Here is a 15,074-nt window from a genome sequence, read left to right on the forward strand (position 1 = left end):
TAAGTGTTTTGTAGTTTTCAGAGTACAGTTCTTCTACTTTTACCTCATTGGTTAGGTTTATTCCTAGGTATCTTACGGTTTTTTGGCATAACTGTAAATGGGATTATTTCTAAAAGGTGTTAATATATCTTTTCAAGGGATGTTAGTTGTACTTATGAGTTAGGTTACATTAATTGTCATTCTTGAGAGTTCTAGTGGTAATTTTAAAAATTAAATTTTTAAATATTTCTTACATCCTGTAATATTGAACATGTTGGACTTACTTCTGGTATCTGAATCTGTTGATAAGTGTTCATAATGACCACATTATGGTTCTGGTATATTGCTTAAAATTTGTTTACTTATAGTCTAAAAGAGTAGAATGAATTCCATGTAGTCTGATGCTTCATATAATAATCATTTATGTCTACTACATACATTTTTCCCATAAAGTTTTAGAATAAGTTATGAAAAACAAAACTTATGGCTATTCTGTTATACATTTTTAAAGGAAAGCGAAAGAGAAGAAATTCCTGTGAAGACTATCCAGGCTACTAATGTGAAACTTAACCCTGTTTATTTTCACGACACATATGCCAGTAAAGGTGATTTTGATTTAATGGACCCTTTGAAGCTGGAGGCCAGTTCTCTTCATCAAAATAAGCATTTGGAATCTGATTCAGAAACAGTTTTGCCTGTGGATAAATGTTTAGACACTGAAACTCCTGAAGTGTCCATTCAAAAATATGTGGATGTAGCATCTTTGAAGTCTATTAATGACAATGAAATTAATTACACTGATAGTCTTCGGTCACCAACTAAGGAAAGGCGAACATGTGAATACTACAAGTCTGTTGAAAAGAGCAAAGAGCGTAAGTAGTTTATTTAAAAAAAATAAAAGTTAAGAAATGTATAAAATGTTTATATATTTTGAATAGAATATGTTTTCAAGTGGAACTTGCCTAATCTTTTGTATTAGAATTTTGTGTCTTATGGATTAGAAATTATATCTTTATTCACAGATCTAGTGGAAGTGTACTACTCTAAGTCTCAGTTTTTCCTTTTGCCACTGGTTCTCCATTACAGATCTTTTCTGAGTTAAAGCTGGCTTATCCACCTTTAGAGAATTTTTCTTTTGTGGGAATGGATTTTCTTTTTTCTAACTAGTTTTGGGCAGATTGCAGTACTGTTGATATCTAAGATAAGTCAACTAAGTAAAATTATTTAGAATATTACATCATTTTGTTTCATATGTGATTGGATATTTTTGGAATTTTTTAGAAACAGATCTACCACAAAATGTTGTCTATCAGAATGAAGAGGGCAGATGGGTCACTGACCTTGCATATTATACATCTTTTAATGAAGAACAAATTTTAAATATGTCTCTAACTGACGAGATGAATGAAGACTTCAGATCTGGTTGTAAGTGTATTGATAACCACTTTATTGTACCATTTTCATTGTTTTTCATGGTGTTCTGAGATTACTCTATATATTGGTTAGCCATATCAAATCATTTTTGGACTATACATTTGAACCTTGAACGATATGGGGGTTAAGGGGCACCAACTCCTTGCATATTTCAAAATCTGTGTATAACTTTTGACTCCCCAAAATCTTAATTACTTACAGCCTACTGTTTACCAGAAGCCTTAAGCAGTAACGTAAACAATTAACACCTGTTTTACATGTTATTTGCATTATATACTGTATTCATATAGTAGGGTGAGCTAGAGGAAGAAAAAGTTAAAATCATAAGGGAGAGAATACATTAATAGCACTATACTGTATTTATCAAAAAAAAAAATCTATGTAAAGTGGACCTGTGTGGTTCAAACCCATGTTGTTCAAGGGTCAGCTGTAATGCTGAGCTTATCAGTAGTTTTTATAGGAACAAAGTCTTGAATTAGTCAGTGCTAATCATTATAGAATGAGCTGAGCCTTTTCCTTAAGCAAGGACAGTGAGTCAGGCTATCATTCTTTTACATCAGTTTAGAACTTTCATCTTGCAGAGTTGGAAGGGACCTCAAGCTGTACGTTTTCACTTTTAAAATTCTGTCCCGAACAAAAGAAATATCATCTGATAAAAGCAATTACAAAGTCCTATCCATTTTGGAGTAAAACTTAAGAAATGTGGAAATGATGGGAGAAAAGTGACGGAAAACATAAATCTCAAAGAATGAGAGCTAGGAAAAAAAAAAAAGAAGAATGAGACCTAGGAATATCAGCTAGGTTTGTTGATTATCTCTGACAGTGAAAGGAAAAACCAGTTTAAGTCTGCAGAACAAATTACATTTTGAGCCTTAGTCTATGGAGGTGCTGTGCCACTGAGGCCTCCAGCCCCTGAGCATCTGTAAACCTGCAATAAAGAAAGGCATTCAGTGGCCTGTCAAGCCTAGTCATATTTTTAATAGGCTCAGAACATACCTCAGGAAGAAGTTATTCTGACTACTGCTTGTCCTGAGCTCCTCCTAACCATGTAATGATGTGGAAGGTAGAGACACATAAGGTATTTTTCCAGCCTCTAAGAAATTGTCCATCAGCTAAGGGGGATAAGATAAGAATAAAACAGTAATTAGCAGCGTAAGAGACACAAACCAAATGGTTTTGGGAGTTTAGAGGAAAAATAACTTTTGCATGAATGGGTGACGGGTTTCACATAGGAGGTAGTAGCTTTTGAGGTAAGAGTTTCGAAAGGTAAATGCTTGAGGGCATGAGAAATTCTAAATGGATAAAAAACCCAATTAAAGAGAATCAAATGAGGAAGTCTGGGTGTGTTTTGAGAATGGTAAATAGTCCAATGTAGCTAGCATTTATGACAAGGTATGGGAAGAGGAGAGTAGTAAGATACGAAGAGGTGAAGCTGGAGAGGTAGAGTAGGACCAAGTAAAGTAGAGTTGAGCTTTGACTACTGTGTCTGAGTTGAGGCTTGTGTGATAAGCAATAGGGAGCCACTGCAGACTTCAGTGTCCAACTTCCTTTGTGAGTTGTCTCTGGCAGCAATGGTCAGTTGACTGGAAGATTCCTCAGGATGTTGTAGAAATCTAGGTGTCATAGTGAGAATGAAAAGCAAGTAGAGAATGAAAGACCTGGAAATAAAATGGTTAGGATTTGGTGACTGGATTTCAGTAGAGAGAGAGGCAAGAAAAGATTGAGGTTTGTGGTCGGAGTTACTTGAGAAAATGGCAGTACCATGAACTGAGGTGGGAAAATCAGAAGAAACTGTAGAATTTTGAATGATTATAGTTTGAGGTGGGAAGTGTGAGCCAGAAACTGGAAATTAAGTTACAGTTCGAGCTTGCTCAACAATATCTTGATTTAGAAAGAACAAGAGGGTACAGTCTGGACAGTGGATAGCAACTGTGTCACTTAAAAGTCAATGGTCATGGAATTTTCATGTGTAACTGGTGGGAGTATAAAGTGATAGAACCATTTGGGAAATTTGTCTAGGAGGAGCTTTTGAAGGTAAACTTTATGAACTTCATACTTTAGGGCCCCCAGTAATTCTGCACCAGAGTATATACCCAGTGTATAGAGGTACTCTTCACCAAAAGACTGAAATATTTATAGCAGCACTATATGATTAACTCCAAATTAGAAACTCCCAGATTCTCATTAATGATACAATGGATTGTGTTTATTCACACATTGGAATGCTATGTAGCAATGGAAATGAATGATGTGTAGCTACTTCTAGCAGTGGGGATGAATTTCACAAGCATATTGAATGAAATAGTGCAAAATAAGAGTACATGCTATATAAATCTATTTGTATATATTTCAAAATGTACGCTGCTCTGTGGAGTAAGAAGTAAGGATACTGGTTACCCTCTGATGGGCAAGGAAGCTTGATTGGCAATGTTATCTCTCTTGACCTAGGGTGTTAATCTGGCCACACAAATGTGTTCATTGTACACATAAATACTTTATATATATATATATATATATATATATATATATATATATATAAAACGCTTTGGTCAGCAGTTTTTAAAAATTAGTGATCAGACTGAGAAATATATTTGCATTCCTGTTATGGGTTAAAGACCTGTTTTCCTAATGTATAAAGTGTTCTAATAAACAGTAAGAAAAAGACCAGCTTCTCAGTGTAGAATTAGGCAGAAGATATAAACAGACAATTTAGAGAAAAGGAAATGAAAATGGTTGTTAAATGTTCAAAAAAAGTTAATGGAATTTATTCATGGAAAGAAACTACTCCACGATACTATTTTTCCATTATTTTTTTTGGCAGTGATCCAGTAGTTTGGTAATAAAACTATATTGGCAAGAGTGTGAGGGAAAAGGTATTGTAGTATTTATATACTATTTATGTAGATAGGGAAGTATTAAAGCATCTAGCAAAATTACAAATGTACATACCCTGTAACCAAGGGGTTCTTTTGGGCATTTATTCTTCAGATATGCTTGCAGAAATGGTATGTGAATACATATTGTTTATAGTAACAAAAGGTTGGAAGCAATATGGATGTACAAAATAGGGAACTAATTAAATAAGGTATGTCCATATAAGGAAAATATATTGTGGTCATTAAAAAAATGGAAAGAGGCTCTTTAGGTACTAATGTGGAATAATCACTGAAATAGTTTAAATTCCAAGACATAGAAAAGCATATAAAATATTTTGACATTTATGTAAAAAGGTGGAAGGGGGAAGGACACACATGTATTTATAAATACATATGGTGGCCAAGATTTTTTTGAAAGAGAAAGAAATGGATTGCAAGGAATCCCCAGCTGCTGAACTCAGAAATCAAATAGATTCAAATCATGATATCAGGGGTACTTTATATATTGGTTGCTTTTGGAGATGTGGGATGTAGAGTCAGGGATAAGGGGGAGACTTTCCAGTGCCATATTCCCTTTTATGTCTTTGGTTAACTTCCAAAAACTCTTTGTTGAAGCATAACATATATATGGGTACCTTTGCATTTTGAACTACGTGGGTGTGTTACTATTCAAGGAAAACTAAAATAGATAAAAGAAGTTTAATGAAACCATCCTTGTGATTAGGGAATGAACAAAGGCCAGGTTGGAAAGGATGAGTGGTGAAGAAATGGGGAAAATGATTATGGAATACTGTGGGGAAAAGTGTGATGGAAGGAAAGAAAGGATGAACTAGGTCAAGGGAAATCAGCGTCGGGAGCATGAATGCAGGGGAAGCATTTTTATAGGAAAGGGGAAGGGAATTTTTAAAATATAAGAAGAGATAATTCAGAAGAGGAAGGTTGGACCAAGGTGTAATTTCATAATGTCAAAGTCATTCAAAATGAAAATTTATCTACTTAATAAACTTTATTCAGAAAATAAGAGATATGGCACCCTCTGCTCCATTTCTGCTTTGCCCCCTCTCTGACAGCTCCATGCATCTGAGTCACTGTATCACTTGTCCTTATGGCCTAGGATTAAAACTGGCTGGAGGGCTGGGGTATATGGCCTGCTTCAAAATTTAACAGTGGAAGCATTCAGGAGTTATTTGAAAGGACTATTTTAGATTTGGCAAAGAATTGGGTATTGATTCTTATAAAAAATGAAGTTCTTTTTTCTCGTAATTGCTGACTGATTTTCTGGTGAGCATACAAAGTAGCAATATTACTGTAGATTTTTCTTGAATGGAAGAATCTGTTAAAGTTCGGAGAAGAAAGTACTTCGGAATCTAACAAATATCAGTTGGAACTGTTTAGTTAATGATTTGAGAAACATTTGATTTTTTTTAAAAGATTTTATTTATTTATTTGAGAGAGGGGGAGAGTATAAACAGAGAGTGAGAAACAGACTCCCTGCTGCACAGAGAGCCTGATGTGGGGCTTGATCCCAGGACCCTGATGAGATCATGATGCGAGCCAAAGGCAGCTGCTTAAGCAACTAAGCCACCCATACACCCCAGAAAAACACTTGATATTTAATGCAGTGAAGTAAATGAAGTCTTTCTGGGTTATCTTCTTAGTGGTCTGATTTCCTACTTCCCATCCCTTGGCTGTTAGAGTTGGTTGGTTGATGCTTTCACATTTTAGGGCAATGGCTTTTAATTCTTTGAGTCATGGGCATCACAGAGAATCCTCATAGAAAAGTTTTTATGTGAAAGATTGTATCTCTAATGTGATTTGAGAGTTTCATTGTTCTCCTGGTGCCCATTCATAGGTTAAGAATATGTTTATGTAAGAAATGATGGGTTCACAAAGTAAAGAACCCACCACTATCCGGGATGCCTGGGTGGCTCAGTCGGTTAAGCCACTGCCTTCGGATCGGGTTGTGATCCCAGGGTCCTGGGATCGAGTCCCACATGGAGCTACTGGCGCAGCAGGGAGCCTGCCCATCTCTCCGCCTCTGCCTGCCACTCTGCCTGCTTGTGTGCACGAACACTCTCTCTCTGGTAAATAAATCTTTACAAAAAAAAAAAAAGAACCCCCACTATCCTAACAAGTAAGAACCTGAGCTATCTCTGGTGTTCTTTTTTTCCTGATTGGAAATAGTCTATTTCTATTCTCATTATGTTTCTCAGGATGTTAATGTTGAACTGTAAGGGTTTCCAAAAGAGCAATTTGGATCTGATTAGCTCCTGATGAGCTAATGAGAGAGGGGGATACCTCTTGTTTGGGCCATGGTAGACTGTCTCTTCTGGGTTGCATACAGCTTCCTGTTTCAGCCAGTCTCCTAAAGTACCAGGCAGAGACCCAGAGTGGGTAGCAGGTAGGCGGAGAGCCTGCAGACTGTCTGATTAGTCATCATGTTTAAAATTTTTTCCTCTTCTAATGACTTGAGCAGGATCATGTGCTTTCTAGTTTGCCACTATCCCATCACTCCCTGCCATGTCACACCTGGACCTTTATGCTCATCCACTTCTGGCCTCTGAGGCATTTTAGTTTGTGGATTTGACTTAGAGATTTAAGGTGTCCAGGCCCGTTCATTTCCCTAAGGTAAACTGAGTTGCTCAGTAGGGACTTTGAGGGCAGATGTTGGATGACCACTTGTTTTAGTTTGTCAAGCCTATGGTGTTTGCTGTGATGTGGGATTTTCCTTTCTAACACTGAGACAGTCCTGGGCAAACAGGTGGTTGGGCATCCCAGCAGACCTCTTCACTACAAGTTTATAGGGTGACTTACTGTTGTGCTGTTTCCAGATAAAATTTTACAGGTATTCCTGGAGTACTTTAAGTCAGTTGTGCCAAAATCTTCAAAAGCTAAAATTAAAGTACATCTTTTACAGATAAGCTTACATTGTAAGGGCCCTTTAGCAAGTTAGGACAAGTTAGTAACTCATAAAATCATTAACAGTAGAGTGTTCATTACTAAAAGTTTAAGAACCAGAGACTTAACATACTTAAAATAGATACATCAGTTGTATGAAGAAAGCTTTCATATACTTTTCTCAGTTATTTCTTTACTGTTTCATTTTCCTAACTAAGTTTTCAATATCTGCTAGTTTTTAATTAGGCATTAGTATAATTTAATTATATAAACTAATTCTTTTTTAAGCTGAAGCCCTGGATTTGATTGATCAAGATGAAGAAGAATTTAATAAAGAGCATCAATTTATGCAGGTTCGTATTTTATTGGGATTAACCAAAGTTTTAAAATTTTACCTATATTTTTTCTGGATAGATACATAGTTTGTATAGAATTATATCTTGTTTTCTCATGTTTACACAATTTCTTTTTCAGTCATGCTCTCAATTATTAATTAAAAATAACTGCATGCTAAATAACTTCAGTTCACTTAGACTCACCTTAATAGGCTTTAAAGATCTTACCATAGTTTTTAACCATGTTTTAAAATGAAGTAATGCTATTTAAACAAATTGAATATATTGATTACCTTATTATTAGCTATTTAAGCTTGATTTTGTCCTGATTTTTTTTAAATGAAGATGTTTAAATTTTCTTAGTTAAATTTTCTTATTTTTGCATATTAGAAGGACAGAAGGAAGCCTTGCTGGGGAAATAAAATGAAACAATAACTTTCTCCCTAGGAAGAAAATATAGATGCCCAGAACACTTCAGCTGCACTAGGGGATACATCTTGGGGAACTTCAATTAATTATAATTTGTTGAGGAAATCACTTAGCACATCAGATTTGGACAAAGATGATGCCAGTTATTTACGCCTATCTTTAGGAGAGTTCTTTGCTCAAAGATCTGAAGCTCTTGGTTGCCTTGGCGGTGGTTACAATGTGAAAAGAGTAAGTATGATATGTGCTGAAAATGGTTGAATTAATTTACCAGCCCTTATATTTTGAATGTTATGATGATATTAACTATAGCACAGTATCTTTACAGCAGGGACAGAATAGGCATATGATAGAATTGTGGTAGACAGCTTGGGTTTTATAGTCGGTCAGACCCTGACTCCAGTCCTGGTTCTATCTTTTAACTCATTCTGTGACATGGAGCAATTTATTTAACTCATCTGTGCCTTAATTTTCCAATTTTTAAAATGGAGTGCTATTTTATAGGGTTTCATAAGAATTAAGTGTGATGGGACACATAAAGAAAGCACTTAGCATCTCCTCTCCCTCATATCAGGGAGATCATATGATAGTTGTCTTTCTCCGATTGACTTATTTCGCTAAGCATGATACCCTCTAGTTCCATCCACGTCGTCGCAAATGGCAAGATTTCATTTCTTTTGATGGCTGCATAGTATTCCATTGTGTATATATACCACATCTTCTTTATCCATTCGTCTGTTGATGGACATCTAGGTTCTTTCCATAGTTTGGCTATTGTAGACATTGCTGCTATAAACATTCGGGTGCACGTGCCCCTTCAGATCACTACGTTTGTATCTTTAGGGTAAATACCCAGCAGTGCAATTGCTGGGTCATAGGGTAGTTCTATTTTCAACATTTTGAGGAAGCTCCATGCTGTTTTCCAGAGTGGTTGCACCGGCTTGCATTCCCACCAACAGTGTAGGAGGGTTCCCCTTACTCCGCATCCTCGCCAGCATCTGTCACATGGGGGGTTAAGGGGGTAGGAAGAATAAATGTAACAAGATGGGATTGGGAGGGAGACAAACCATAAGTGACTCTTAATCTCACAAAACAAACTGAGGGTTGATGGGGGGAGGGGGGTTGGGAGAGGGGGGGTGGGGTTATGGATATTGGGGAGGGTATGTGCTATGGTAAGTGCTGTGAAGTGTGTAAACCTGGCGATTCGCAGACCTGTACCCCTGGGGATAAAAATATATGTTTATAAAAAATAAAATTAAAAAATAAATAAATAAATAAATAAAATCTTAAAAAAAAAAAAAAAAAAAAAAAGAAAGCACTTAGCACCAAGACTAACTTGCAGCATTCAATACCTGTTAGTTGATATTGCTATTGTTATATCATTGGTTGACGGGAAGAATTTGAAGATTTTTTTTTTTTTAAACTTTTACCTGAAAACATGTTTTGGAATATAGGAAAGTTTTGGTTTAATAAGCTGTAATACATATAAAAATTTGAAAATGTAAGCAATAATAGTAAGTTCTATGAAGAGTGGGGGAGACAAACTATGAGAAACTGTGGATTTTGAGAAACAAACTGAGGGTTTTGGAGGGGGAGGGGGGTGGGAGGTTGGGTGAGCCTGTGGTAAGTATTATGGAGGGCACGTATTGCATGGAGCAGTGGGTGTGGTACATAAACAATGCATTTTGGAACATTGTGGGGGAAAAAAAAGAAGTTGCTTTAGCTGTGGTGGTCAGGGCGACCGACCTCTGAGGAGATGGCATTGAACTGGGACCTAAATGATGGGAAGGAGGAGGCTGCCAAAAGATCTGGAGGCAGAGTGTTCCCAGCAAAGGGGGACCATCTATGTGTAGGCTTGGAGGTAGAAACTAGACTGGCATTTCAAGGAACAGAAAGCAGGCCAGAGTTGCTGATTTAAATGGGGGAAGGGAGAGAGGGTAGGATGGTTCATTGGTAGAAGAATATCAGGACCAGATCATGAGGGGTCATTGTAGGACTTGGGTTCATCTGAAATTAATTGGGAAGAAATGCTTGGAGGCAGGAAGCAACTTTGTCGTCGTGCCGGCGCCATCTCCAAGTGTGACATGATGCTACTACTGTATATGGAACCTGGGTGGAGAGGGGCAAGAGGAATAGCAGCAGGCAGAGCGTTCGTACTTGGGAAGAGATGTGAAGGCCGGTGTCTAGAATTATAGTATAGACACAGAAAAATCAAGGATTCAAGATTCCTTTTGGAGGTAGAGTCAAAAAGCTTGATAAATTCTTTATAGGGAGTTTGGTTATTGGAGGGAGTGGTATTAAAACTGGATTTTACTAAATATAATTTGAAATAGTAGCCATGGTGTTAGAACTCTGATAGTCCAGATACAGGACTTAAATTTGATCTGAACTGGTACCTGCATTTGGTATGTTCAGTTACTTTGGCTGGCCTACCTGATTACACCTCAAAGCAGTGTTAAAGAGAAGTGATGATGTTGGGGTTCCCTGACACATCCCATCCCTATACATTCCTGTCTGTGCAGTGAATTAAAAAATGAAAATAAGTGCTTTGGAGAGACAGATTTTCCTTCCTGGATTGATTGGGATTTTGACGTTATGAGAGAAGTTGAAGATTAAATGAAATCCTTACTCAACAAACAAAGCACTGGATCATGGAAAAATAGATCTATCATTTAGAATTTCTGTTTTGGTTTGAATTATGAAATGTTACTTGCATTCAAGTTGCTGGATCAAGGGAAGAAATTCCCAGGTGAAGCTCAATTGAAAATTGAGTGCATTTAATGAATTTACATTTCAGGTCTGACATGTCAAAGTTGTATAAGAAAGACAAGTGGGAATTCCCCGCTCCTTAGCACTTTCTTCCAGGTACTAGGAACAAACCTAATCTTCCCCCCACCCCCAACTAATCTTAATACAGATTTTTGTGGATGTATTGTATAAAATAAATACCCTTATACTTATAAGTTTTAAGAAGGCAGGACATTCTATCTTTTATCTCATTGATATGTCACACTGATGATAAACAGTGCCTGACACAGTAGCTACTCCATAATAATTCCTGAAGGAATGAAGTATATTTTCTGGGTGGTTTGAATTTGGATTTCTTAGAGCAGCTTATCTGACAGTATTAGTTTGATGATTGAATATGGCAGTAAGTAAATAAAAGTAGACTTTTAAAATTTACTTCTAGTTGAGTTTAAATGAAAAGAACAATTATTTTGTTGAAGTAATTTAGCTAGGTTACCAATAGTAAAATAAAATAGTCTAGAATTTCTCAGAGCAGTTAAAAATTAAGGAAATAACTCACATGTTTATTTTGTAGCCATCATTTGGTTATTTTATTAGATCACCAGAGAAGAGAGAACCTGTTGCTCTCATAAGAAAATCTGATGTATCAAGAAGTAATTTGGAAAAAGAAATGGCTCATCTTAAGCATGATATATTTTCAGGTAATGGATTAAATGAAGGAGTTTTTAGTAACCTTTTTTTAAACTATAAGTTAGTGGTTCTGTGATCATGTTAATGAGTGAAAATGTATATATTGTTTTGAATTTTTTCAGTATTTGTTACAGATTTTATTCTTATATAACCCGTATTGCCTTTTTAGTCGAAAGTGGAAACAAGTCAACCAAAATCCACCTAAATCCTTTTGTAATGAAATACTTCATTTGTTCAATGGGTTAGTTCAAATGGGTTAGTTAATTTTGGCCTATTCAACTACTGAGTTAATGAACTTAATTAGACTTTTGCTTAAAATAATATTTTGAGATTTGGACCATAATAGTCTAAGTATGACAAGTATCCATGATAAATATTTTTTGTAAAGATTTATTTATTTATCTTAGGGGGTGGTGGAATAGAGGGAGAGAGAGAATCTCCAACAGACTCCCTGCTGAGTGTGGAACCTGATGCGGGGCTCGAGCTCATGACCCTGAGATCTTGACCTGAGCCAAAATCAAGAGTTGGATGCTTAATGAAATGATCCATCCAAGCACCCCTCCATGATAAATATTTAAAATCAGACTTTCTCAGTAATAACATACAATTACTGAACAGCTACTTTTTGTTAGTACAGTGCCTGGTGCTACATATATAAAATTGTACAAGATTTGCTCCAGTCCTTAAAGAGCCTATATCTAGTGGAGGAGTTGGGATGAAGAGATTGGATATAAAATTAGTTGATTTTCTATTGTTGTAAAGAGGGACTCATTTTTATTTTTATTCATTTTTAGAGCAAGTGTGTGCATGAGCAGCAGGGGAGGGGCAGAGAGAGACAGAGGGAGAGAGAGAGAATCTCAGGCAGGGTCCTCACTCAGTGGAGAGCCTGACATGGGACTTGATCTCACAACCCTGAGACCATGACCTGAGCTGAAACCAAGAGTCAGCTGCTCAACCAGCTGAGCCACCTAGTGCCCCAAGAAGTACTCATTTTTGAATTCAGCTTATTGTATATTTGTGAAATGTTTAAAGCTGAAAATATTAAATGAGTTTGTCAGTACTTGAAAGGGAGAGATTAAAATCCACAATCTAAAGTTTAAACTTGGCAAAATCAAATTGAGGTCCAAAGACTCTTCCTTGGCAGTTAGTCATGCTGCGTGGTCCTTATCCCACAGATTGTTTCTGTGAGGTAGCATATAGATGTAAGTTGAATTATTGTTTATTTTCTATAGGAGACTTAAAAGCACAGCTAAGTGAAGGATCAGTTACACTTCAGGCTGAAGAACTGGAGAGTATTTCACAAGTGGATGAAAGTGATGTGACATTAACTGCCACTAACAGCAAAACAGAGGTATCTTGAGCTTTCCATAGAGAAAAACTGAAACTGCATTGTCATAGTTCTTGTATAAGATCAACATAAGGTCACATGTGAAAAATATATACAGTATAATATTGGTTGGGTTTTTTTGGATTCAGTTTTATGATAAATGTCCTTTGAATTTTCAGGAATATTTTAGTCAATGTATAATAAATATGCATGCCAAGTACATACGTACATACTAACAATAATAAGGATACATAAATTTATAAAACAACCTTACAGTCAGTGAGTTACCACGGCTTACCCGTGCATACCCCCAGGTCGAGAAAGAACATCAGTAGTAGCTCAGAAACCATTTTTTTCCCCCTTCTGAGCACTACTCCTTCTATGTGCTATTAATTTTCCCTGCTTTTGAATTTTATTTTTAAGAAATGTACCATGTATTCTTTTTCTTAGATTTTTTTTCACTTGTGTTTGCTAGATGCACCTATTTTAAGTATAAGAAGAAACTCATTTTCATTACTATATGTAGTATTCTATTATAAGAATACCCTGCTTTTGCTATGCCCATTAGACATGTCCTTTGGACATTTGGGGTCTTATGTCAATATGACACTGTGGCTTTGTAAGTCTTGTTACCTTATTTTTCTTGTAAAGTATCTTGACTGTTCTTGACCATTTGCATTTCCATATATATTTTAAAATCACTTTGCCACCTTCAGCAAACCAACCGGTAGTACTGTTGGGCTTTTAACTGGTGTTCCATTTAATCTGTCAGTCAGCTTGACACCTTTATAATACTGAATCTTAGAATTCATGAAAATTATATATCCTTCCACTTAGGTTTTAATTTTTCTCTGTATTTTATGATTGTTTTGTGGGTGTGCAGAGATGACTGCACATCATTTGGATTTCTTTCTAACTTGTTGAAACAGTGTTTTAATACTGCCTTTCTTAGCTTCACTCTTCCTTTTTTTGGCTAAACAGAAATACATGTTTTTTCAAATACTCAACTTATATGTAGCGACCATGCTCAATTTACTATTAACTCTAATAATTACCTGTAGATTCTTTGGATTTTTCTATATATGCAGTTTTATCTTCTGAGAATAACAGTAGTTTTTTTCCTTTCTGATTTTGATACCTTCAATTTCTTTGACTAACCTACCCGATTATACCTCAGAGCAGTGTTGAAGAAAAAGTAATGATGTTGGGGTTTCCTGACAGGGCAGGAAAGCTCTTCAGTATTTTATTTTTAAATTGGATGTGTGCTACTTTGTGGTTGACTAATCTTCTACAAAGCAGGAAAAAATATCCAATGGAAAAAGACAGTCTCTTCAACAAAGGGTGTTGGGAAAACTGGGCAGCAACATGCAGAAGAATGAAACTGGACCACTTTGTTATACCATACACAAAAATAAATTCAAGATGGATGAAAGACCTAAACATGAGACAGGAAACCATCAAAGTCCTAGAGGAGAACATAGGCAGGAACATCTCCAACCTCAGCCATAGAAACTTTTCACTAGACACGTTGCCTGAAGCAAGGGAAACAAAAGCAAAAATGAACTATTGGGACTTAACCAAGATAGAAAGCTTCTGCACAGCGAAGGAAACAACAAAACTAAAAGGCAACTTACAAATGGGAGAAGATATTTGCATAATAAAGAGCTAGTATCCAAAATCTATAAAGAACTGATCAAACTCAACACCCAAAAACCGAATAATCTAGTTAAGAAATGGGCAGAAGACATGAATAGACTTTTTTCCAAAGAAGGCATCCAGATGGCTAACAGGCACATGAAAAGATGCTCAATATCACTCATCATCAGGGAACTACAAATCAAAACCAAGATGAGCTACCACCTCACACCTGTCAGAACAGCTGAAATGAACAACACAGGAGACAATAGATGTTGGCGAGGATGCGGAGAAAAGGGAACACGTTTACACTGTTGGTGGAAATGCAAATGGATGCAGCCACTCTGGAAAACAGTATGGAGGTTCCTCAAAAAGTTAAAAATAGAGCTACTCAATGACCCAGCAATTGTACTACTAGGTATTTACCCAAAGGATACAAAAATATAAATTCGAAGGGGCACATGGACCCCAGTGGTTATAGCAGCATTAGCAATAGCTAAATAGTTCAGCAATAGCTAAACTACAGAAAGAGACTAAGTGTCCATTGACTGATGGATGGATAAAGAAGATGTGGCGTATATCTAAAATAGACTGTTACTCAGCCATCAGAGATCTTGTCATTTGCATCGATGAATGGAGCTAGAGTATATTATGCTAAGCAAAATAAATCAGAGAAAAACAAATACCACATGACTTTACTCATATGTAGAGTTTAAGAAACAAAAC

The 15,074-nt window shown here is 36.3% G+C and overlaps 1 protein-coding gene across 6 annotated transcripts in view; it reads left to right on the forward strand.

Moving 5' to 3' along the window:
* CEP192 (centrosomal protein 192) overlaps positions 1-15,074 on the forward strand; it is a 135,270-nt gene that overhangs the window by 52,682 nt on the left and 67,514 nt on the right. For all 6 annotated transcript variants that reach the window (XM_047698551.1, XM_047698552.1, XM_047698553.1 and 3 more), the window contains 6 exons: positions 491-851; positions 1,261-1,404; positions 7,476-7,540; positions 7,970-8,179; positions 11,271-11,397; positions 12,619-12,737. In XM_047698551.1, coding sequence (XP_047554507.1) covers positions 491-851; positions 1,261-1,404; positions 7,476-7,540; positions 7,970-8,179; positions 11,271-11,397; positions 12,619-12,737 — 1,026 coding nt within the window. The remainder of the gene's footprint in view (positions 1-490; positions 852-1,260; positions 1,405-7,475; positions 7,541-7,969; positions 8,180-11,270; positions 11,398-12,618; positions 12,738-15,074) is intronic.

Source organism: Lutra lutra, chromosome 12 (genome assembly GCF_902655055.1).
Source record: "Lutra lutra chromosome 12, mLutLut1.2, whole genome shotgun sequence".
NCBI classification, from domain to species: Eukaryota; Metazoa; Chordata; class Mammalia; order Carnivora; family Mustelidae; genus Lutra; species Lutra lutra.